This window comes from Colletes latitarsis, chromosome 2 (assembly GCF_051014445.1).
Source record: "Colletes latitarsis isolate SP2378_abdomen chromosome 2, iyColLati1, whole genome shotgun sequence".
Taxonomy (NCBI): Eukaryota; Metazoa; Arthropoda; class Insecta; order Hymenoptera; family Colletidae; genus Colletes; species Colletes latitarsis.
In genome coordinates this window covers 18,393,708-18,418,537 of record NC_135135.1, presented here as the reverse complement: position 1 = coordinate 18,418,537, position 24,830 = coordinate 18,393,708, and the positions used below count along the sequence as shown (strand labels likewise).

General features: G+C 39.3%; 3 protein-coding genes across 5 annotated transcripts; 1 reads left to right on the top strand and 2 right to left on the bottom strand.

The window, feature by feature from the left end:
- Positions 1–85: 85 nt before the first annotated feature.
- Positions 86–2,209, bottom strand: LOC143351481 (cilia- and flagella-associated protein 20). The gene is made up of 4 exons (XM_076783007.1): positions 1,972–2,209; positions 1,106–1,297; positions 748–980; positions 86–611 (listed from the first exon to the last, which is right to left on the bottom strand). Exons 1-4 carry the CDS (start codon positions 2,053–2,055, stop codon positions 155–157), a joined length of 966 nt encoding a protein of 321 aa, XP_076639122.1. The 5' UTR covers positions 2,056–2,209; the 3' UTR covers positions 86–154.
- A 119-nt stretch (positions 2,210–2,328) lies between these two features.
- Positions 2,329–18,949, bottom strand: LOC143351480 (uncharacterized). 2 transcript variants are annotated; one of them, XM_076783006.1, is made up of 3 exons: positions 18,918–18,949; positions 2,855–3,096; positions 2,329–2,576 (listed from the first exon to the last, which is right to left on the bottom strand). In XM_076783006.1, the coding sequence occupies exons 2-3, from the start codon at positions 3,082–3,084 to the stop codon at positions 2,348–2,350; spliced, it is 459 nt and encodes a 152-aa protein (XP_076639121.1). In that variant the 5' UTR covers positions 3,085–3,096; positions 18,918–18,949; the 3' UTR covers positions 2,329–2,347. The 2 variants fall into 2 exon arrangements, with proteins under 2 accessions (XP_076639121.1, XP_076639120.1); XM_076783005.1 differs by lacking the exon at positions 18,918–18,949 and adding an exon at positions 4,024–4,127.
- On the top strand, positions 7,636–18,617 carry LOC143349917 (oxysterol-binding protein-related protein 2). 2 transcript variants are annotated; one of them, XM_076781583.1, is made up of 10 exons: positions 7,636–8,143; positions 8,244–8,284; positions 11,941–12,139; positions 12,215–12,324; positions 12,761–12,919; positions 13,032–13,232; positions 13,465–13,654; positions 14,332–14,448; positions 14,527–14,744; positions 14,976–18,617. In XM_076781583.1, exons 3-10 carry the CDS (start codon positions 12,023–12,025, stop codon positions 15,076–15,078), a joined length of 1,215 nt encoding a protein of 404 aa, XP_076637698.1. In that variant the 5' UTR covers positions 7,636–8,143; positions 8,244–8,284; positions 11,941–12,022; the 3' UTR covers positions 15,079–18,617. The 2 variants fall into 2 exon arrangements, with proteins under 2 accessions (XP_076637698.1, XP_076637690.1); XM_076781575.1 differs by lacking the exon at positions 8,244–8,284 and having other exon boundaries at positions 7,641–8,143.
- Positions 18,950–24,830: the final 5,881 nt, after the last annotated feature.

The following is a 24,830-nucleotide window of genomic DNA, read 5'->3' as shown; positions in this document are numbered from 1 at the left end:
AACCTCTTAAGATTTTGTACATAGTATATTTTAAAGAAAACCCGAAAGTTCAAATATTTGAAAATAACGATAGAATTTATTTAAATAGTATTTGAGACCGCATAAAACTAGACACTTTATTGATTAATATTTACACTAAAGTAGAATAACGTACTCATTCCTGAGCTTCGTATCCTTCATCTTCTTCCGCCGCTGTTTGTTCCCCATCAATTTCCTCTTCCGTCGCGTAGTCTGGAGACGATGCACGAGTGTCAACTCCAGGTTCGCCTTCCTCGGCTGCATCCTCATCTTCCGCCTCGTATTCTGTTACGTCCGGAGGTTCAGTTTCATCCTCCTCTTCCTCTTCTTCGTCGTCCTCTTTAACCTCAATTTCGTCAGCCTCTTTTCCCAAAGAAACAGCTTCATCTTCGATTAATTCTTCCTCTGCCAATGCTTCCTCACCCTCTTCGTCCTCGGGTGCATCGCCTGCTTCGAAAGACGGCGGTTCCTCAACTTCGACCTTTGCTTTTTCCTTATCCTTTGGTTTCACGTCTTCCTCCCTAACACATTTCTTCCGGTGAATTGGCAGGAAGAGCTTGAAGTCTTCCGGTAGCTCGCTTTCCGGGTAAAGTCTATGGATGAAGTACAACGTGAGTCATTTGAATATTAATATTTAAAATAAAAATTGAAAGTATACAAAATTTATCGTGGGGCATAGAAATTATTGAATTTTTTAAAATAAATAATTTTAATGATTATATCGTGCACCTGTCCGCGAAATAAATGCGTCGAATCCTGCAATTCGCGTGGATTTGCAGGCGCGTGGTCTCGATGTAATTCGTGCCGTACGCTCTTCGCGTGAAATCCGCCAGATTAAATTGAATTTGATTCCAACCACCGGACAGCCCGATCGGCATTGATGTACTGAAGGGTCTGATGCGGGTGGTGCTTTGGAAATTGCTCATTCGGAACCTCCTGTGCATGTTCTTGTCGTCGAGTATCTATCGGGGCGAAAACAATGCATACTTCTGGCGCGAAGCGATCCGAAGTGTCCGTTACCGAGACACCGTTATCGATCTTATAAAGGGAACAATGAAAAAATTGATTTAGTCGCGATGAGATTTACTGTTATCTCGAACGTGAAGTATTTCTTCATGTTCTTCACGATCATGATCAGAAAGGGAAGCCGAATGCCGAGAGATTTCTTCGGATTTGGGGGAGAAAAGATGTAGGTCGTCGTGACGTTCGTTCCAGCCAACTCCAGGGCCAACGATTTCACTTCCTCGTCCGTCACCCTTCGAATGTAACCATTCTTCACCTGCTCAAAATTACCCTCCCTGTATTTCCTTAATGTGAAATCGAATATACAAATAAGATTAAATAAAATTAAATGAACGTAGTCAATAGGAATATTCTTCGTTTTACTGGCCAATTACGTTTATTGATTGCTCTTTGAAGACTCGATCTTTTTAAAATACAAAGAGTATGGTAATATGATTATAATAAACTGAGAATAATATATGATAATAATATACTTTAATAAATTAGAAAACAAACAGAAAAAGAATATTATCATAAAACACAACTTACTGAGTTAATGAGTCCATGTGATTTCAGATAGTGGGCTTTGTTTTTCGTATGATCTACTTTATTAATCTCTATAATGTTACAGATGTCATTGTTTCGTTCGTCTTATGTCGTCACATTACCTTTTGAGATTGAAGAGATGGACAAAGTTTTTGCCTACATAATAAATTTTTAATAACGAACGCAAGGTAAACTCGGTTACAGCTGAGAAATTTAATAACACAAGACTATTTGTATCGTTGGTAATATACATTTTGCCAACAATGACGCGTAAGTGCCAAAACCTCAAATCGTTTTCATCGAATACGCGCACAATTATAAATACTTTTCTGGGTATTTTTTTAAATAAAAACTTTTTTCTTTCGATAACCGTGCAATGTGTATTCGTTCCATAGAAAAACTTACACGCATGTCCCACAACTCCAACGGCGCCGAGCCACAGCTGTACAAAACGGACAAGAGTCCATGCTGGTACTTGTTACGAAACATCGTGCTCTTCCGGCCGTGTTTGAAACACGAATAACAAGCGGACGCCAGTAATAAAATATATCAAAGCATGTCGTACGCCTCGTTATTTAGCAAATGTCAAAAGGTAACCGTTCAAACGTTCAAAAACTAACTTCAAACTTCTTTGTTTCGCCCGTTGTCGGATCGAGTTTGTTTTCTTTCGCGCGCGTAACTTTCGCGGATAAGAAATAGACCAATACAGTTTTATGCAACGTATAAATGTGACTTTATTCGTTCGTGCGTCGATACAATCGTTTTACAAGCACGACGAAATTCATGCATTATGCGTCGGGAAGAGTTCGTTGATGCGACGTCTCTCGTTCGCGGTTAGCAAATCGGGGACGATCAATGTCTTCGGTGGCATCCCGACGCTGAAGACACGATCGATTCTGACGCCATCGATGGCGAACATCTGCATCATCGCGAAATGTATAACATCGCGGTTCAGCTGGCGCCTGATCTGCTTCTTGATTCTTTGCACGCGACGACGGCAGATCACGTAACTTTTAACAAAATTGTGCCATTCGACGATCAGTCGCGGTGCAGACCAAACACAGAGTGGCATAACCAACGATTCTCAGGGTCATTGTTCAAATTTAGGATCATTTAGAGCACCCATGCCAGACTTGTGTTAGATCGAAAGCCTTTCTATCTCTTTTTTGTCATATTTTTAGCCTCGAGTAACGTTGAAATCGCGTTATATATTGAATATACGTTAGTTGTGCCACTGACTGGAAAATTTGTGCAAGGACGTCGATGAAAAGGATGAAATTATTCTTACTAGGGCAGATTCGTAAGGCCCGTGTAACTCGGGTGGATCGAAACGTCGCTTCTGTACAATTCTGGATACATTTTCATGTGTTTGGTGAGGTACTTCCTGGCGCGCGATTTCTTCTCCGGCTCCCCTTCCGGCGGTGACTCTTGTTCTTCCTGACGTTCCGCGTCATTTTCCTCTTTCGTTATCGCTGTGTCCGCGATCGTTTCCTTTCCTTCCTGGATCTGATCAGACATCGTGACATGCAACTGTGGAGAGACATAGAACTATTGATTTCCTATGAGCGCGTCTATCAAAGATATTTAACGTTTTCGCTTCGTGACTGCAGCTTACAGATACGATATATACGATATTCAAGCAATTCGATACCAAAGCGATACTAAAGTTCGTGCCAAATTTTGTACTGGAATTAGACAAATTTGAAATCTTTCCTTATTCGATAACTTCCATTAGTTATTCGCTAAAAAGTGTCGCAATACGTCGTTACATCAGAAATTTCTTTAAACCGTCGAATACCAAATTCGAGAGCTAAAGAATTCAATAGATCTCGAGAGACCCATCGTTGAAACCGTCTTAAAATAGTTTCAAAGCACACTGCTTGGAAAAACAAATCGGGCAAAGTGTCGATACGCGTTTCCTTGTCAAGAAGATTCTTTTCTTCGACCATCCCACCAACGTTTATTCGGATCACCGCGAAACCATTTGAATGGCAAAACACTCCGAACTCTCGAAGAAATCAATAACATTCTACAAGTGTTTCGACTCGAAGCTAACAAATCCTTATGAACCAGGAATGAGTTGACAAATAGTAATATTATTTCGGAGCACTTTATATCTATATTCAGACTTTGCGTGGGATCATGACTCGAAAAACAATAAAACAAACGACGCCCGCCATTAACAACCGTGTCCCTCTTCGTCGACCACGTGTTTTTACTTTCCGCGAAATGGAACGATTATATTCCGTCAGCCTGATAAAATTGTTAAATCTTCATGGAAATTTGACCGCCGCGATTTCACTTTGTAAAACTATCCTCGAACGAAATTATAGGCTTCGAACGTAGTCGAGAACACATAGGTACGTACTTGGAACATTCTACGTTTTAAACTACTCCGGCGAAATAATGCGACTGGTTGATTAAATTTTTATTTTCACAGTTGCACGAGTTACTCACGAGTAAGGTCTACAGAAGATTTGAGATTGAGGCTGCAGGAAGTGGCTCGCGACGATGACGAGAGCCTGTACTGGCGAATTTTTCAATCGCGGATTCACCTTGCGCGACCGACGAACACGGCCCGTCACTCCGTCGATCCGACGAAAGTTGGCCGATCTGTAACGAAGTGAGCCCCTGTGCCTCGTACGGCTATCGATTTGGTTTCCAGGTGAATCAATAGAGAGATTCGGTTCATTCTTATTTCGATGTATTGCCTTCATGCACGTCGAACTAGCGCGCAGCCATTAATCCGCGCTAATTAGCCGGCTGCGAGATGATTACGGTGTAATCTCAGGAATTTGCGGACGGAATAAGGTGACTTCGAAATGAAACTCGCTGAATGATCTACGATTTCCCCCTTACTTTGCGAGCAATATTATCAGCGAATGTATTAAACCGTGTAGCGCGTGCAATAAATCAAACGTTTCTTCGTTATGTAGGGTGGTACGCTCGAGGCAGAATGTCTGAATACTTTTTTCCAGTTTTGAAGATATACGTAAATGTACGACTTTAAGCATCGGATATTTTGCGAAATGAAATTTTTACTCGGTGTCAATTTTTTCAGCTTTAAATGTCAATTTGTATTTTCAGAACGAATGTTATGAATTAACCTGCATTTTTATCGAGTACGATTTTAGGAAGGATCAAAATGGTCTTTTCTTTTTATTGTCAATTCTAATAATATATATCGTTTTACATAGTTTCGTAGAATTTTTTTTAATTCTGAGCACCGGAAGAGCATGAATGTTAGTTCAAAGATTAAGTGCCGTCAGCGAAGTAAGAGGTATTAATGAATTCCGCTTCTCAGAAAAATGGCTCTTCTGTAAATCTGCATTTTTCATTTACTTTGACCCATTTTCCCAGGGTCTAAAAAAGCAAACTTTATGAAACTTTGTGTGGTGAATCTCAGGAAGATAGCGAAAGTACTAAATTACGAATTTTGAGATTAACACCCACGTTTGGAGAACAAAAATTATTGTTCGTAATATCACTTTTTGAACGTGTCGTGTAGCCAATTTACTTATTACTACCGGTTGAATATTTGGATAAAATTGAAATCCCTTTATTGGTTTGGGGAAAAATGGGTCACGAAGGTCGACAATTTTCCATATAGATAAAACTCGATTGCGAGTTTCCTAAACGTAACCAACGATGTTTCGAAAGAAATAGATTTCACGTAGTATTTTTATACTTATTTGAAAGGTGAAATTTATCGCAGTGGTTAAAATATTACAAGTGAACAAAATTACGTTTCTTAAAATGTTCTAATAAGCTATTTAATTTAAAATTTCTATCACTTATTAAGATACAGGAAGAATCGCGTGTCCCATCCTTCTGTATTATTTTTGATGTTAGTGGACTGAACGAAATTTTGTTTATCACAGATGACATGGTTCAGCTAATCCTTCGAGGCGATCAGATTAAATTTGGTATGCTTCTTTGCTTTTATGTGTTTTCGATATTTTCATTACGATCTTCGAGTTACCTTGAAAGGATACCAACAGGTACCGTCCGCCGTCAAGGACATTTTTTATTTATTTACTATCTTTATTACACAAAATGTCAGAGTTGAAGTAGAAAATGAAAAAGCAAACGAAACAAGCAGTATACGTAAAAATTTTGTAAGGGTCAAGGTGCAGCTGAAGCGTTGTTATTCAAATCCAACCTCATTTAAAGCTCGTGTTGTTATAGATTGTTGAATTTGACGACTAAAGCATCCTGCATTCTATATAAAAGAAAAAATATATAAATAAATCGATGAAAGAGGATTTCAGATTCATATAACCACTTTATGTATCACGTTCATCCAATTTATTTATACTTATGTAACTCTCGAATTATGAGAGATGATGAAAATTGTTTCAAATATATAATACTAATATTTCCAACCCTATTGTCGAGTGGCACGCGTAGCATAAGGATTTTTGTTGCGACGGGTACGCAAACGTGACCGTACCGTGAATGCAGAGAACGAATTTAATTAACGTGCGCCGTACATACTCCATTGAAACCGCGGTGAGAGCTTTCTCGCGTGCTATTGTCCGACGAAATAGACGCCAGGCACGGAAGATATATTTACAAGGGGAAATATCGGGACGGGGAGGGAGCTTCGCCTCGGAACGACGGCCCTATTACACGATGCTCTCCAAACTGATCAAAATCGAGTTACAGTTACGCGGCATGACGTTAACAACGTGATTACTTCATCGATTACGCGGTGCATCAATCTTGTCAGCCTCGTAAACGCGTACGTAGGTGGGCATGTCGGTCGATAAAGGTTGCCACGGTTCGGGCACGAAATAGAATTTCATTATAATTCCAAAACAACGTGTACTTCGTCCCAACCGGGGATTCTATCGATGCCCGTCCGGGTAATTGCCCTCCCGGTAACCGTCGCTGTGCAAACTATCCTAGTTACTTGAATTAATTGACCATCAAAGCGGGGGTGGGAAAGGGGAGAGGACAGTCGCGACGGAAAACAAAGAGCAACCTCAGTCGCGACGATGAAAATTCAAATCTGGGGAAGCACGACGGTTACGGAACGGTTTCGTTAGTACTGCGCTTGCGGGACTTTTGTCGCGACCAATTGGAAGGCGGGACCAATGGAAGATGCGCGCCACAGGCCACTGTCAGGGTCGATGCTAATTACGAGTTGAAACAGACAGGAAATGACTCCTAATCTCGATGGAGCCTAATTGGAATCCCCCTCATTTCGCATCAAAAACTTTATCGTGTCTCGATAGCATTGAAAATAATTTAAGGGTTGTAGCAAGATGAAGCTCCATTTTGGGGTACTTGAAGTAAACAACTGAAAATATTGTTTTGTTAAAAGATCTTTCTTTCTAAACTTACTTTCTTCTGGAATAATTGGGACTAATCGGTGAGATAGTGTTATTCGCGTATGTTATTGTAAGTTTACTGGAGTAAACAACTAGACTTTCCTCATTTGAAATTCATGTAAAAGCTTGTTTGCTATTCTATGGACCATTGTAACAGCATCCTTCTTGAATATCTGATACGAGAAAGTCCCACTTGAATTCCGTAATGGAAAAGCGCTTGGTATTTAACTTCACGTGTCTCGTAAAAATGAATCACCAACAATCCCAAACACGTGCATCGTTATCTATAATTCCAATTTATCATTTTCCTTTCCATGCAATATTTTAATCCAGAAAATGGCGAAATATTTACATTCGAAACCAACGATTCCCCGGCATTGTTTCTCAAACAAAATTTCCGAAATTCTCTCGAGGACCCGCGGAACGCTGCATTCTGAAAATTTCAGTGGCCAGCGCGTGCCAAATATTTTCCACCGCCCTCCTTCGTCGATTATTCGGCCCCGCGACCGTGGCCTCGTAACGCAAACACGTTTTCATAATTAAATATTACGTTTTTCTTCTTCTCTTTCGAAGCGCCCCGATGCATCCACGTAAAGCCGGCTCTGGTCACAGTAACCATGCTCGAATTTATTGATATTTTCCAGAGAGCTCAGGCGCGAACAGAGAGAGACGGTTGCGCCCTGTGAGGGTTGGCGTCCAAGAGGGCGCGAGGAAGACGCAGAGAGGAGCAAGAGGGTGCGCAGGAGGCCCCGTCACGCCCGCACGCTCAACGTGCAGTCTCCTCCGGGTGTACAGCTGATCGCGAGTTCCGGAAGAACCGACGCGGACCGTTTGCTCGCGCATGTCGAGACCTCGAGACGATCCATCCGCAGCCAATTTCCACCCCGATCGCGGAACGATGTCGCGGTGATAATCGTACGAACCGTTTCGGAGAACGCGAGTAACGTTTTTCGTGCGTTCATTATCCCCTCCCCCTCCCTTCCCTACCCTGTCATCCTTGATCTTCGTTCGTTCGTGGTCGGTACCTGTTCAGTTTCACGTGCAGAGGGTACACGCGGAAAAAGGAAAAGCCCTCGAGAGACGCGGCGTGCGATCGCCGGATGTCGTTGGACGCCGAGACGTCGTCGTCGAGGGAGGGTGGACCAGAAGAGGACGCGACGAGACGCATCCAGCGATAAGGGAGCTCGATCACAACGACAGACTCGTATGATGGCCAACGAAAGGATACAGAGCCCCTACAGGTGCGTGGTACCGTGACATTTTAGCTATCCTCGTTCGGAACATTTACTCCCAGACAGTCGTTGTCCAAATCTGTTCTATATAAGTACTCGTGTATTGTAGGAAGAAGGACAGATCGGTCCAGACTTAACCCTTTCGAACCGGTTGGTAACACGTTTAGACGTATTTTATATTAGCTTTTGCCCGCAGTTTTTTATTCTGTGAATGGTGTTTTCTTATGCAAGCTATTAGATCAGCATTCAGCATTTCGGCCTAGGAAGACCAAGGGGAGGCTTGTTGAATATGTTTTTTTTTTAAATACGATGTTTACTTTGAATATTTTTGAAACGTTGTTTGGACTCGTTGGGAGAAGGAGAGATTAGTTCGGGTTTAATCGTTTCGAAAACACGCGTGTACAGTGATACGAAAATTTATCGATTAAATTTTGAGACGTACAGCATGATGATGTACTTTGTATTAGCTTTTGCCTGCAGTTGCGACCGTACGCGTAGTGTTTTCTTCTGCAAGTTGTTAGAACAGAGCCCTAGGAAGACCAAGGGGGGTCTTGTTGAGCTCATCCGACGATAAATATTTCCAAAATATTTTTTATTGAATTTTTTATTTAATCTAGACAGTCGTTTTCGATACGAAGACTCGTTCTACACGGGCACTCGTGTATTCTGGGGAGAAGATTATTTCCGAATCCGACAGGAGCGCAGTGTACGATAATATTTGAACCCTTTGCACTCCGAGTATGCCTCCGAGGCACAGTCTGGTGATCCACTTTCAAGTATGTGGCTCAATGCTCTCTACTATCGATGCTACCTACAGATTTTCGTAAATATTTAGTGAGATAGTACAAGATACTTTCACATTTAAAAATAGCCTAATTAACGTAGAACAGTGATATAAGACGGATTGAAAAGGATTGAAGTAAATAATTTCGAGATGTACAACACAATTAATAAATGTATTTAGCGTAGGAAGGTGTTTAAATATGCTCTTAGGTACAATAGTAAACTGATAAATTATTATTCATGTTTATTACTCTTAAAATACTTGTGTTTGACGATTATTTGCCAGTTACGAGTATGGGAAACGTAGGTGGGCTCGAGGAGTTCTCCCCTTGGTTTACGATTCAGCCATTCCTAGAGTTAACGTAGTTTTTCATTCGAATATGGAATTAAACTTATGATTTTTAGATTTAGAAACTAAAAAAATGTATATGTATGTACAGTACGTAGATAAAGCGAACCTTTAGCAATTTGGAAATGACAAGAAAATATGCAGATTTCGTTTTTATTTTCGTAATGGCAGATAGCCAATATTCAAACTAGAAGATAAGCTATATAACAATGAAAGTTTAATCTAAATCGGTCCACTGGTTCTCGAGTTTATCCTATACAAACGTACATACATACGTACAGATACACAACATCGAAACGAATTAATTTCTATAGTAGTATATAGCACAGATAGTAGTTGACCATTTATAGTTTCAAAAATCATCTTCCCCGATATGTTTTACATCGTACACTCACAGTTTCACCGAAGTTACTTGTAAAATAATTATTAGTTAGCAAAACTTGGGCGGAAAACGTAAATTTATCGCGAGGAAGAGAAGTGTAAACATGTTGTAATTAGAGAAGTTTCGTTCAACAATGTTTACACACAGTAAAAGGAGACAATTACAAGCATTATCATTTGTACGTTTAACGGAGAACAATTGCATTTAAGGCTTTCTCGCGAGCACGTTGGTTGAGAATAGCATACGTTTATGTCACTGACATAAATGACGTAATTGGTGACTGTGTCCGGCCAGATCGTGGCTGATTTATTGATTTCCATTAAGTATTATTGCCGGAATGGCTCGTTTATAGGGCAATCGATTACGATCTACTTTGTACTTTCATGTGTATACGCGTTAACTTCTTGTTGTGCTCGGTTTTAAACGTTATTGCGTACCTTACGCGAGTTTAATGGCTTTTGAAAATGACTGAGTCGTGTCTGGCTCAACGTTCGTACACGGAACATCAAACTCTTGTACAATGTTGTCTATAAAATTACGCGGTATAATTTAAAAAGCTCTATTCCATTGTATATTAATAATTGGTAAATTCTTCACGAGAAATTCGATGGTATTGACAGATTAATGAAGCAGAGAAACGAGGCTAATAAACGCTGGAATCTGATCGATTCCTTCCACACATCCTTTGAAGCTTGCAAGCGAACTGTGAAAGAGAAATCAGTATGAAAATAGACCCAGATTTAACTACACTACATGGGGACTCGCATATTTATACTCAATTTTCAAAGCAAACCCAGTAATTTCTAACGACTGCAATAGGCAAATTACAAATAACACGAAGTGTAAATTGAGTAGAATTTTACTTGAAAGCTTGTCAAGTAAAGGATATAGACAACTTTAATTAATTACTTCCTATTTTAAAATAATTAATAATTAATTAATTTGGTTCCATTCACTCTTGTGTTATTTCCTGAAAAGATATTAGTCCGTTTATAGCTACGACAGAATTTGTTGCACGCGATGTGTGCGGCCTTAGGTGAAATTCGTGAAGTGATATGCGGCCTTCCGATGCTAAAAGCTTCTCCATCCTTGGTTTAAACGCCATCCTCGTTGTTGTACACATATAACAAGCAATCAACCTTTACACTTTGACTGTCTAATTTTACCTTGCTTGACTCTCTCTTTCCTCTTTGTATGTTACTTCCTTTGTGTTTTCTCTCTACTATCATTCCATGCTTTTACACTTCCTACGATCCACTTCACACATTTTCAGTCGTACGTGGACAATTACATATTTTTAAAAAAATACAAATTACACATTTGTAATTTAATTTCTCAAAATATGTCAGATAATACGCGGGAAATATTAAAAATTAAAAACGGTTTTCTATATTGGACCAGTGGTGTAGTATATACCGTTCAATAAATAATGGAAACGATCAAATTTTAAAGCGACGTTTCAATTTATAAGAGCTAACATTGTCGTTGTAACTGGTATCAGGACTTCTTAGAGATCAAAAGAGGCCAGGGACCACTTAGAATATAATTAGTTTGAAGATATCGATCAAACAATTAATGAAACCATGTCTGAGTCAGGATAAGCATGCTGGACACGTCGTACCGGTGAATAAACTTGGGACGTTTAAAAAATATCTTTATAAGAAAAATGTAAAAGAGTAAAATCTGGGCAGAAAGTCTTGTCGCGAGAGAATTTTTAAAATGTCTCTTTTATTTTGCGTACACTTTCTTAATGAATTTTAACCTTCGCATATTAAACAAATTTCCATTCTGTGTAACAAATAATATTCTTAGTGCGAAATGCAGTATTACTATGGTTTCTTTTGGCCGGAGACATTTTCCTGCCGGCTAAGAGCGTCCTATTTTATTTCCTCGTCACAGCATGTCTCTTGTCGCTCTTCCGCGACAAAGAGGAACATGTTACGACTAATGGGGGTATATTCCACTCCTTTGTCGATCTTCTCGCTGCTATTGAAACCTATATGTATCGTACATTGTCGATACTTTCTTGTTTCATCGACCCTTAAGTGGATTATCGGGGCCCTTTGTAAGTTTAAACTAATAATTGTTTTCGACATGTCAATATTATGATTTGTTGTCTTATCATGGTTCGAACGTTACCAAGGAAACTTGATTTTCATTTATCAATGGATTTATCGATCACAAACGTCCCTGTCGAGTGACCTAAACGACCCACACTGTAATATAGTCTAATCAGTCTATGATTCAAAAGCCTCCTGCACGATTGTAACGTCAGATAATTTATTTTTTAAGAACAACGTTACCAGTTCCCGGTCACTCGGAAGTAAATCTCTGTTCAGTGCTGTCACTGGGCAAAGATCTGAGCAAAATCACCATGCCGGTCGTCTTCAACGAACCACTTTCCTTCCTCCAACGGGTCGCCGAATACATGGAGTACGCTAAACTGCTCAAGCAAGCAGCCCAAGAAGAATCTCCGATCGGTAGGATACAGGTGAGACGAGTAGATTTTTACACAGAACATCCAGTATATCGGAACGATAGCAAATCTACATCGTCGACGTTGCAGTACGTTGCTGCTTTCGCCGTGAGCGCTTTGGCCTCAAACTGGAAAAGGCTTGGCAAACCCTTCAATCCGATACTTGGCGAAACGTACGAGCTGGAGCGCGAGGACTTCCGGTAAGCATCGAAGCGTACGAGTTATCGAGCTGTCGCAGAGTATCTTTCAAATTAAAAAACTGGAAATCAATTTTCTTATCAACTCGAATATCCTATTGATAAACTCACTATTGATACTGTCGATATTCCTTGGCGAAGTTTTCTCGTTAAATATATGAATCGAACTTCTCCTGGGGGATTAAGACTTTACAGAAGCAACATTCGAGCGGGAAAGTTAAATTACCGATGAAATCGTTGCTCTTAATAAATTGAGAATTAAGGAAAGATTAAGAGAAGTGTTTTTCAATTTGTTATTTTCAATTCTGGGTTCGTAATCAGCCACCCTAAAAATCGTCGAATAGCAAGAGGGTTAATAAATAATATCAGAATTCGGTGTGTGAGAGCCTGAGACGTTTTAAAGAATTAATTACGTACGATGCGATAATCCTTGCTTCAGAATAATTTGCGAGCAAGTATCGCACCATCCACCGGTGTCAGCTTTCCACGCCGACAACGAGGACTTCGTGTTCCACGGCACTATACATCCAAAACTAAAATTCTGGGGCAAATCGATCGAGATACATCCAAAAGGCATCGTCACCGTCGAACTTCCCAAGTGAGTGCGCCGGATATTGCTTGCGTTGCGTTTTAATCTCCATCCGTATCGTAAACACTCGAAAACCGAGAAGAAACAGTCATTAAACGTAATGGCGTACGTTTAATCACAGATGGAAGGAAGCGTATACTTGGCAGAACGTCAACTGTATACTTCATAACGTGCTAGTAGGCCAATTATGGATGGAACAGCTCGGCTGTATCGAGATCAAACAATATGGCGGCGCAAATTACAAGGCGACTCTTTCCTTCAAGGGTGGCAGCTGCAACGGGAAGGACCTTCATCGAGTCGAAGGATTTATAACGGATCAAGAGTAAGCTGGTAACAGTTTGTAATCACTTGCACAACGTACAGCATGACGTGAAAATTCAAAACGATGTGTATTTTTCTTTTGCTCGAGAATAATGAATTCTTCTGGTTCGCGGAGCACGATGTAAAAATATAATTGCACTAAAATATTAAACCACTGTCGTTTATTTGTTTGGTTGACAAATATGGTGTGACTACAGACAGCCAACATCGATTAATAAACTTTTTCTGCTCAGTAAGAAGAAGCTGTTGTTCCTTTATGGAAGATGGACGGACAGGATGAAGGTGTGCGATCCTATGCAGTACGAAGACGCTCTGGAAAAGGTGAAACGAGAAGCAAAGAGTCCTCAGGGTAGTCCAGGGCCCAAAAAAGTGTTGGCGAAGCTTAACAGTCTCAGGGTTGGAGCCTTCAAGCCGTCCCATCAGGTATGTAACTGCTTCTTTTATGTTTGAATTTTTCATTAATTTATGATTCTGTACAAGAGTGATATCTTCTTTTTATTTAACTTCATTCGTCAAACAAAACAGAAGTACAACCTACCCTAAAATTAGACACGCGAATAGATATAAATTCTCGTGTAAAAAATGTAAGGTAAAGTTGAAAGCGACGAAATAATAAAAGAAGCTTTCACGATCTTTTTAAACCGGAACGCGCCATTTGTACGAAATTTCTTCTTTGAATATACATGGAGAGAGCAATTAATTATTCATAATTAAACCGCGGCAGGGGACTTGAAATGTTAATTTTTTTTGTTTTTACTAATTGCAAGCACCTTTACTGTAGCACGTAGATCTCTATTCGGGACCTTGCTCCACTTTCACAGGTGATTATTTCGAAAACGAAATACATTTTATTCTCAGGATTAGATCTTTATAATCCGATAGATGTATCGTCGTTCGTTAAAATTCTGCCTGTTCCACGTCTCTCGTTCGTACGGATTTCAGGCTGAAGGAGTTTTAGTAAACTATTCTAAAAGGAATATGTATGTCATAGCACAATAGCTCTTCATTGGGATTTTTAATAAAACAGATGTTCGTTTTCTAGCTAAGATGTAAAAATTAAATAAATTATTACTCATATCAAATTTGCGTGTTTGTTTAAGGACGCGATCGACGATCCATCTGCAAGTATAGACGGAGACGACGCTCCAACGATCGACGATATTCCTGGATCCATCACCCTTTGGGAAGCCGCTCCAAGACCGGCCAGTAGTTCAGACGTGAGTATGTTGAATATAATCAACGAAACAACTATGTTCATCGAGTTTCGTGTTTAATATGTTCGAACGAATTTTCAGTATTACCAGTTCACGACGTTCGCGATGTCGTTGAACGAAATAACACCCGAAATGGAGAAAATTATATGTCCGACGGATTCTAGATTGAGGCCGGACATTAGAAAATTGGAAAATGGAGATCTAGAGGTGGCTGGAGCTGAAAAAACGAGGCTCGAGGAGAAGCAACGGGACAACCGCAAGTCACGGAAACACAAGAAAAGTCAGGAATGGACGCCCAGGTAAGAAACACGAAAATACGTTCTGTTATTTTCTATTTCAGTTTTTGAGTTGGACCAACGTGAACGTTTGTAAAAAGTTTTCATGAAAACAGTGCCTGCTTGCCCGAAACATTTCCTAGCGAGTCGAATTTACGTTTTGCTTTGTTGTCAAGCTACGTATAAAGAGTGTTCTCGTGTTTCAAGATAGCAGATAACAAATTATACAATATGTAAATGCTCCGTGCACCACAGGTGGTTCCAATTAGGCATTAATCCGTACACGGGTCAAGAGAATTGGCTGTACCGAGGCGGATACTGGGACCGCAATTACACCAACATGGAAGACATTTTTTAATAAACACGACGATCCTTGTTTCATCACGGTAAATAACAAACGACAAGAAGGTTGTGCGCTCGCATGTCCTGGCGAGAAGTGATTTTCGTACAAAATTGTCGGTACACCGCGTAGAGAATAAAGCTGATCGCCCTTTAACCTATTGTTTCGATTCTTTATCGTCGGTCGAACGCTATTTTCTAATCGATCCCAAAGAAATCTTGTTGTTTGTGTCACTATTGTAACTATGAATATTAGAACGTAACAGCTCGTACGAGGTGTAAGCATAATTCCAAAAATGAGAGAAACCGAAAAAGGGGAGAAAATATCCAGGAAATGCGAGTACCAATTTCGAATCCAGTCGGAGCCCTCTGAGACGATTAGTCCAAAACAAAATTGGGCAAAATTTTGTTCGAGTAATGGACAACTTATAAAGTAAACACATAGCAATTTATTAACTTTGCTATCTGTACTGAACGATAATTATTGGGAAATGTACTTCTATTAGGTTAGAAAGTCCACTTTCTATTTTTAAAGAATTACTACTCGTCTTGTTTTTATAAAATCTAGACAATCACATAAGTTTCTACATCAATTTATCTTCTTATACAGCTGCATATATGTTATTATTTTCCTATTTCTTTTATTCTAAGCCTTTTTTCGTTTCACTATTTAAAATTATATCTTCTAAAAAGTCTGATCTGATAAAAGTACCTTCCCATGGAACGTCAATTATAAAAATCTCCGTTTTTATTCCTGGACGAAATTCGATAGCTCTTGGCCAGGACGCGGCGGGAACGGTTTTGTTTCATCCGGTCGGGGAGGAATTACTTCACACAACCGGGATGTACTGTACGTTCGTAGCTAAATACTCTTTTCAGCGGAACGAGACAAAGCAAGCTTACGCCTCGTTGGTAATTCCGTATGCAGGTCGTACGTGCGTAGTCGTGTGTAGATAAGTAATCATACTCGGGGTGCTCGTTGGTCGAGCACGAACCGAGTAACTTAGCGGAAATTCAGCAACGACGAGCGAAACGCGATGTCCACGCGCGAAACTCGTCGCTGTCACGTAGCTTAGACAAAGAATATCGCGCAACAGCGTAGACTAAATAAATAAATAAATAAACCAAAGCCTAGAGATCGATGTCTATGCGTAAAATCCGGCAGCGAGCGAGCCTTTCTCGCGTTATTTCTATGGCGGAGCTCCAGACCATCAAATGCGTTCACGCCATAGCACAGTTGGGCAGAGCTCCGTAAACGTGGCCAAAACTCAGTCAATTCACCAATATTTTGAACACAGGTACGATTTAATATCGAGAAAAATATGGTATCACGCGTGTAAAATAATATTTAAACATTTCGATGACAGTTGCTTCTCGGTAATCACTGTTACCAATCAATTTTACCTCCATTACTGTTTCCTTCGAAGGTAATTTATTTCTTCTTTTTTTCTATGTATTTTCTTAAGCTGTTTTTACGTTGAAATTTATGCGAGAGAAATTCACTGGTACATTTTGAGAATTTTATAATTAAATATTGCGGCCACGTTCGATGGATTTTGTCCCACCGTGCGCGAAGATAAAAATTTGCACAAAGTCCATCCGTTAGCCGATGTTTGGTGTACATAGCGCGGAGGAACGATCATCGTGAAACTTTTTATAAGAAAACACACAGAAAGAGCCCCCGAAGCGGCGAAACGACTGCACGGGAGTACGCAGCGATCGCATAACTTTTCTCACATGTTCGTTTTTACGAGACGCGTAGCCGCGAGATTCACCTCTGATACTATTTTTATAAAAACTTAGTCCGGCCGAACCGAAGCGAGGCCGGAGCCACTTCTCTGGATAATTGAGACATTTTAGCTTGACGTAGGTTTCTGTACATAACAGCGACTGTATCATACACTTGTATCTAAGTATAATAATTTAGGCCAATTTTACGCACGAAGAGAACGCTATAGGGGCCCCGATTAGCTCGGATAGACCGCGATTAAACTTCACCCAACCACGCATCGAACCAGCAATAATAGCAACAGTTAACTGTTTTTCGTCAGCTCATTCGATGCTCGTAGCTTTTCGAGAAACTGTGACTTTGTACAAGTCAATATTTTCTAGTTCTCGAAGATTGTTCCAAAAGTTCTCGGAATCTCTCGGTCCGAAACGTCTCTATTTTTCATTCTACGTATTCAAAAATTCTTTAACAAACAAGCTGTTACAAATACCTTTTTTTCGAGTGAAAAATCATAAAGACGACTAGTTTTATATAAATATCGTAAATATATTTTTCGAGGCATTATTTTAATAGTCTGGGCCCCCATTCGAATGGACAACGAACGTAAAATTTTATCGATAATTCTCAACACTATACTTTGCTTCTGCATATTGATATGGCATCGATTCTATGCTCCGGTTGTTCCCGAAACTTTTGGAACGACCCACTCACTCAGAGACTTTTGTTTAGCTCTAAGTGCGACAATTGTGATCGTAAAATGGTTTCGTTTTTAAGTAACGCAATTTAGATCGCTCGATTGAAGTCTAGACAATATAGAGCAAGATATTTGATACTCAACGGTGCCAATACGAAACAATAATATGCTAACTGCTCCTTCAGTAATGTATAGCCGTACGTATTTGCGAATCTCTGCCAGCGTAACTTGTAACACTTAGAATTTAGTTCGGCTTATCGTTAACGTGTAACTATCGTCCGACCGTATTAATGATCACGGTTTAGTAACAATTCGTTTAAACGAAAATATGTGGACATTTAGGCCAGTACAAGTTATAAAGTACATTTGTCGTTTCTGACAGCACACGGATACCCACGACCCACGAGATTTACTGTACGAGATCATTTAAGTGTGTTGCTTCGTAGATGATCCCGCGTCACGAGAAACCTTAAGGAACATTCATCGTAACCGATATTCGATCAATAGATGTATGTATATACATGTGTATTCGAAGTATGTACATCCCATTAAGTATTAAGCTAATTGCAGAGTTCCTTTCCCATTTTCTATACCTGATTATTCTTGTCAACTTACTTAGGAAAGTTTCATAACATTTGCATTCGTTTCGGTTTATTTATCTTGGAAGATAAAGTCGACATATTTCACAGACTTATTTTATTTGTTCGTTCAGACTTTCCCTGTTTTCTATTGTAGTACTATGTCATTGATTAAATATCAGTATGCTATTGTCTGTATACGAAGTGATATCATGCAAATGTTAGTTAGCATTCATCAGTATTATCGCAAACAGAACAATACGTATGTATTGGATACATATAGGAATTGACCTTTACGCAATAAACAAAAAAACATCTTTATGCTCCCGCACGACATTACAACGATCGTCCTGCTATTCGCCGTGGACGTGAATTGTTATTAAACTTTAAAAACAGGAATGATAGGTATATTCCTTCAAAAGCGCCAATAATATTTGTAAGAGCTGAATCATCGAGCTCTCATGCTGTAGAATATTATTGTATTTACGTTGCATAGACGAGTGTATGTAACTGTACATAGACATATAGATATTAGAAATAAATGTTATAAAGAAACATCTCTGCTTTCTTCGTTTAAATATATAACGTTATTAATCTTTCCTCGAATATTTAGAGCTACTTAAAATTAAAGTAGAATAGTGATACTTTCTATGTACCGGTAAGTACATTCTTCACTTTCTTAAGAAATATAACTATTATATTGTCGATAAAACTAATTATTTCCTTGAGAATATTATTCATTGTCTTAGTAACGGTTAAAAGAGAAGTAAATTGCACGAAAAGAAAGTGTTTTTCATTTGTTTTTGGACCGAAATGACCCAGTTTCAATATAGATATTAATGTCGAAGAAAACTTACCGTGCCGCCATAAATTCAAAGGAAACTTTGCGCGCCTGTTAGTTCCTTCTCTGCTGCGCGATGGCGCGGCGCACGAACTGTTTTCAATATGGCCGCCTGGCTGTGCCTCAGAAGCGATTCGGAAGGAATCGATCTCGGTTCGGTAGCGGTGAACACGTCTCAGTAATCGTTTCGAAAGTTCTCGCGGTAAAACGTGCGCGTTATTGTTATTCCGGTGATTATATACGAGTGGTGAATTGTGTGTGAGCGAAAAGGAACACCAGCCTAGGTACATCGATTCGGCGAAATGAGCAACGTACCAACAGGTGAGATCATTGACGCTGTTGTTTCCATTGCAGTTCGTATATTTGCAACAATGTATACCATATTTTCGACGTGACAGCGTGCTCGATTAAATCGCGTTTCGCGTTCGACGGAACACCGTGTAGAAAAAGCCAGGGGAAACAGGATCAATGACACCGTGTGCTTCTGGAGAACGCATTCTAACCTGTATGCAGATTTTTTTTACGATCACTCGCGTTTCGAACAGCGTTTGGAATCGTTCCTTTCGTTCCACTTATCGCAACGAGTCACGATTGATTTTCCACGATAGTCGCGATTATTCCTTATTGTCGCAAATTTCGGTTGCCAAACCGGACGGTGTTGCTCGGAATTTCGTTCGAAATTTTTACGTTTGACATTGAATTATAGAACCTTCCGACTTCCGTTTCCTGTTCATTCGGAGCGAAACAAACAATCGCGACGTCGTAACATCGACAATCGTAATGACGCGTTTACAGAACATTGCAATGTGTACAGTTTGAATCATTGTTGTCCTAACCTCTTCAATTGCACGGACAAATACATCGCATAGGGTGCCGGCGTGTTATTCGTTTATCATGGCAGACGTTAATTTCATTAACGTAATTAGAATTTGCTCAGTCTTCGTTCGAGACGGAGCATTTTTAACGTAACGTTTCAACGGACGAATGTGGCTCGTTTTTATTATACTCCGTTTGACAAACGTGTTACTGTGATATTTTATAAAATTTCGAAGTAGGGAAAATTAAAACGGATTGAATGTTTCGTGGTTTGTGCAACATAGTCTGTTCGTTAAAATGTTTGGTTAACTCGGAGAAGTCTTGATTTATGATGTATTACGTGTGACAGTGTTGGGGACTAATAATTGCACTTTATGCGTGGCAAGAACGGATTCACAAGTGGCTGAAAAAGATAACGATTTTAAAATGATGATAGGTAAAGGTCGTATCCGATATCGTTCTGTGTGTGTATAATATATGTATGTAGTAACATCCGTGTCATTTTATCGCGAATATAGTTATCTCAGTATATCGTTATACACCTCAAAATAAATTCAAATTCTGTTACATATTTTTTCACGCATAACGACAGAGATTGTCGAGTTTATCACGTTTTTCTTGTAATTTATTCGACAATTGTTTCATGAATATATTCAGTAGGCTCAAAATACAGAGTTATATATTTTCAGTATTTTAAAATTCTGAAGAATTATTAGTCACGATATTTATAAGAACAGCATCTGGTATTTCAATGCACACTTCTCAAATTTATCGCGACAAGATAAACAGTGTTCACAATTCTTTTGTAGTAATAGGTAAGTTTTACGAGTTCATGATATTAGAAATTAACGTCGAAATATATTCCCGGAAATTCGAATAAGTTTTCCTCCACGGTATATTTGCTTTGGAAAGTCACGTAAAGCTATTAGGAGTTCCAGAGTCCCAGGAGCACTAGAGTACGCAAAATTACTAGATTACTTAAAGTTGTAAGCGAATCAGAACTATTTTCTAGAATAATATTATATCATAGTTCGAAAGAGGTAGTTATAAATTGCTTTAAAATAATTTTAGCAATCTTTCTTTATTAAGACTGTCATTTTTTGGTACTTTTGCACATTTATGTATTTCTTCTTTTCAAGCAAATTATATCGTACATACTTTCTATATCTTTTTACTTCCAGATAAGAACGAAGATAATCAATTGTGATTTCTTTAATTAAAAATTTATTTCGAGGAGTAAACAAAATACGGAGCTCAAACGATTAGGCTCGTATCGAACGCAATTGACCCAGCTGAAATTCTCGTATTTTGACCAAGCCTATTTTTACAGCTTGCGTCAAAGAGTTCTAAACCTTGCTTTCGCCATAGCCACGTGTTTTATCTTTCACGCTCTAACAGCCTCGTTTATGCAAGAGTCTTCCTGCCTTGTTGACAGTAACGGTCTCATTATTTTCAATGTAAATATTTTCTGTCCTTTCGAACGTGACTGCAAAAGATCGACAAAGAGGGGGAAAGGTATCGTCGACGGATTTACGGAAAGATCAGTCTACCGCGAATCGACCCGAAAACCGGATACCGATCTTTATGCCTTCGAGTCACGAAACCGATCGTGCAGCATTGGCAAATGACTCATCGGTTATCGTGGTTCGAACCAGTTCGCATAATTTGTATCTAACAGACAATCCCGAGGAGAAAGTTTCAAAAGCTGACTCCGTTCGTATCGTGTTCGCGGAAATCGCGACTCGCGGTCGTTCTGGTTGCAACGTTATATCGACGACTAAAAAATTATACGGACACTCGTACACTCGTCACACCGGTAAAATAAACTGCTACGACCGTCGTTGCTTCTCTCGATCGTTATTTAATAACGAGTAATCGCGATAGGTAATACGATTTTTCGTTAATCGTGAAAATTTTGTCGCGGTTGATAGTTGAAGCTCCGGAGCTTCCAAGCTGAAGACTAGGATTCACAGCCAGTTTCACGTGAAACACCGATAAAATACACTGCTACGACCGTCGTTGCTTCTCTCGATTGTTATTTAATAACGAGTAATCGCGATGGGTAATACGATTTTTCGTTAATCGTGAAAATTTTGTCGCGGTTGATAGTTGAAGCTCCGGAGCCTCCAAGTTGAAGACTAGGATTCACAGTCAGTTTCACGTGAATGCACAAACGTGCTCGTTATCGTTAGACCGTAAACGATCATTTAATTTCAAGTAGTCAAAGTAACGGCGCTGTTTTGATGGCTGACTATAAATATCGTTTGCACAGTTGCGGTTTACGCTGTTGATACCACTGATGTAAACGCGCCGATATCGCGATTTATCTGAATATACTCGATATCGTTAACTTTCTCGATTTTTCTACGTCGAAGTTAATCGAGCTTCGTATTTTCGTACGATCGAATACGCGAAGGGATAGAAGAATTTCTCTTGTAATAATTAATTCGTTTATATATACATTTCTTGTAATGATAGAAGTTTTAGAAAAAGAATTGGTAGAGAAATGTATTGTGCAGACCTTGAAAGATCACGATTGGCTATAGCGGATCGGTTAAGAGAATGTTCTTCGAATTGGTTAAGCGAAACTTATTAGCAATTTTCTGAAAACAATGACGTTGATGCTCGACAAAGTGAAACTTTCTATCCCTCGATGCACCAGCTGGCAGCCTTAACAATAAGCTGTTAGCTTGGCCGATACTTTGCACGGCAGTTTTATCGATCTTTACTTGAACTTACGGTTAGACCCACCTGGCAATTCAGACATCGCGTGCTTTAAGAAACTTGGAGCCCAAGGTGCACGATCTTCGATACAGAATCTTATAACGCGTGATCGAAAAACGTACGAAAGGTCAGCGATGCAGGAAAACGTACTGTAACGGAAGAAACGCTCAGAAATCGTGGAATAATTGCATAAGAATTTAACAGACTTTGTAAAAGACTAGAAATTGGAGTTGATTATAAGAAGAATAATTATTTACTGTTCGATCGAAGATTGGACGACGTTGAAATAAGTTACAAATTTACAACAAGCAACAACCACGTACAGTTAATTATTTATTGACCCCCCCGAATCGATCATTAAGGTTCTCTTCGGGTATAAGCATACTTTAAGTAACAGCTGACGATATTCAGGAAGTGCTCGAGTATCGTGAAACAAACCCAATTTTAAATATGTGTTAGCAAGAAAGTAAAAACAATTTTATTTTTCGTTCAACATAAATTGCCACCAAACTTTATTTCGTAATTCTGCGTCACGAACGGAAAGGGTTGAAACTTCTCTGTTTGTTTATCGGTTGGAGGCTTCGTAATTGGAAATGTTCAATAAAATACGAGACACTTTGGAAACTATCGAGAAACTTAAACCATAGAGGCCATGCATAAATAACAGAACATGCACAGCTGTGCATACAGCAAATAAAATGCCACATTCGACGATTTCTTTCTCGTTGAATTAACCAATTTTCAATCCAGCATTTTATCGAATTATTAACAATATAAAGACCGAGTTCTTTTAGTTTTTGAGGCGTTCCAGATATATTTGGTTAAGATTCACTAACTCGGAGCGTTCGATTTACTAGAAATTTGCGAGTCAATGTATGCGCAACGAGTTAATCAAAGTGTTACGAATTGCAGCATGAATTTTTTAACTCCCACATTTTCCAAGGATTGGTCATTTGATCGGTGGCTGATTACGACAGCTAGTCGTTAACCTTGAAGTGCCTGTTACCCAAGGAAGCCCGTATTTAGAACTGCATCGAACCGAAAGCCGATGAACCGGTTCTACCTAGGGTTCCCATCGTATCAAAGTTTGGTTCAAGATTCGCGACGATATCGAAAGACGACGTTTATCGTCGCTTCCTAGTCCATTCTTTGTCACGTTAATCGGACGTAGTCTTTTCATACTGTCCGTACAATGGTTAAAAAAAATTTCAGTCTAAGAAATCGTTCGATTTTTGAACTATTACTATGGTTCATTTTCTTAATACACCGACGAACAGATAAACATCTAATTTCTTAAAAATCAATTAATATGAGTGACAAAAATCGGTTGTAAGAAACGATTTTATATTAATATTGCTTTCGATAAAGATTTTTCTGTCGAAAGAAGAGACTTAACTGTCGAGGTCGACGAACCATCGAGGATTCCGTTCCGTCATCTTCAACCAACGAAATCCCTCGCAAGAATAGACTCTTCCACTCTTTTCTTTTAATACTTAATCCAGTCTTTTGCCGTCTAGATTTCGTCTGCCGTAATACGTGCGTTGAACCGAACCAGACCGGCACGATAAAAATTTAGACTCTATATCGCGTTATTGCGCAATACCCTCGTTGAAAGATTTCTTTTAACGCACGGATGCCAAGCATGACTCTCGTTTCGCCTTTCATTACGTGTCGAATCCTTGTTGCTCTACGCGACGTCGCGTGTTCATGGGAGTAAAAAAAAGGAAATCATTATCGCACGTGAAATATCATTCGGTGACTTTGTTTCCACGTGCACGCAAAATCTTGCTGGAAAAACAAGACGACGCGATCGCGATCTCGAAGAGCACCACAGTCTTTAAATTACATACAAGTGGAAAGAGAAAAGTAAAATGGCTTGTGAACTATTTTCAAATACATTTAGGCTCTCGTGGTCGACTCTTGACAAGCAAATAGAAAGGTTTGAAGTCTTGTATGGAAGATAACAGGGACGAAGAATTAATTTCTGTCGTATATTCAGCCAGCCAGAACATTGGAACTGAACAACAAGAATTTTCAATCGAACAAGTCGAGAGTAATTGAGAAGAAAGACGAGGACCACAAATAGAAGATATTTTGAGTGAAACGATAGAAATGGATGAAGATTTTCTAGGACAGATTTCATAATAAGGAGCTGTTGAATTAAATAATTAATAAGACTAACCCATACTATGGAGGATTTGAAAGGATTTAGATCGTTAAAATTATCAAGTAACTAAATATTTCACATGTATCGCTGGAAATATGTGTTCTATCGTCCCACAACAAAAGATCGTTAAAATCAAAGTGGTACAGTTTCTCCTCTCCTGAGATCTGCTATCTTCCATCTAACAAATTGAGCGCAACGCAATAAATCTGAATCAGTTAGCAA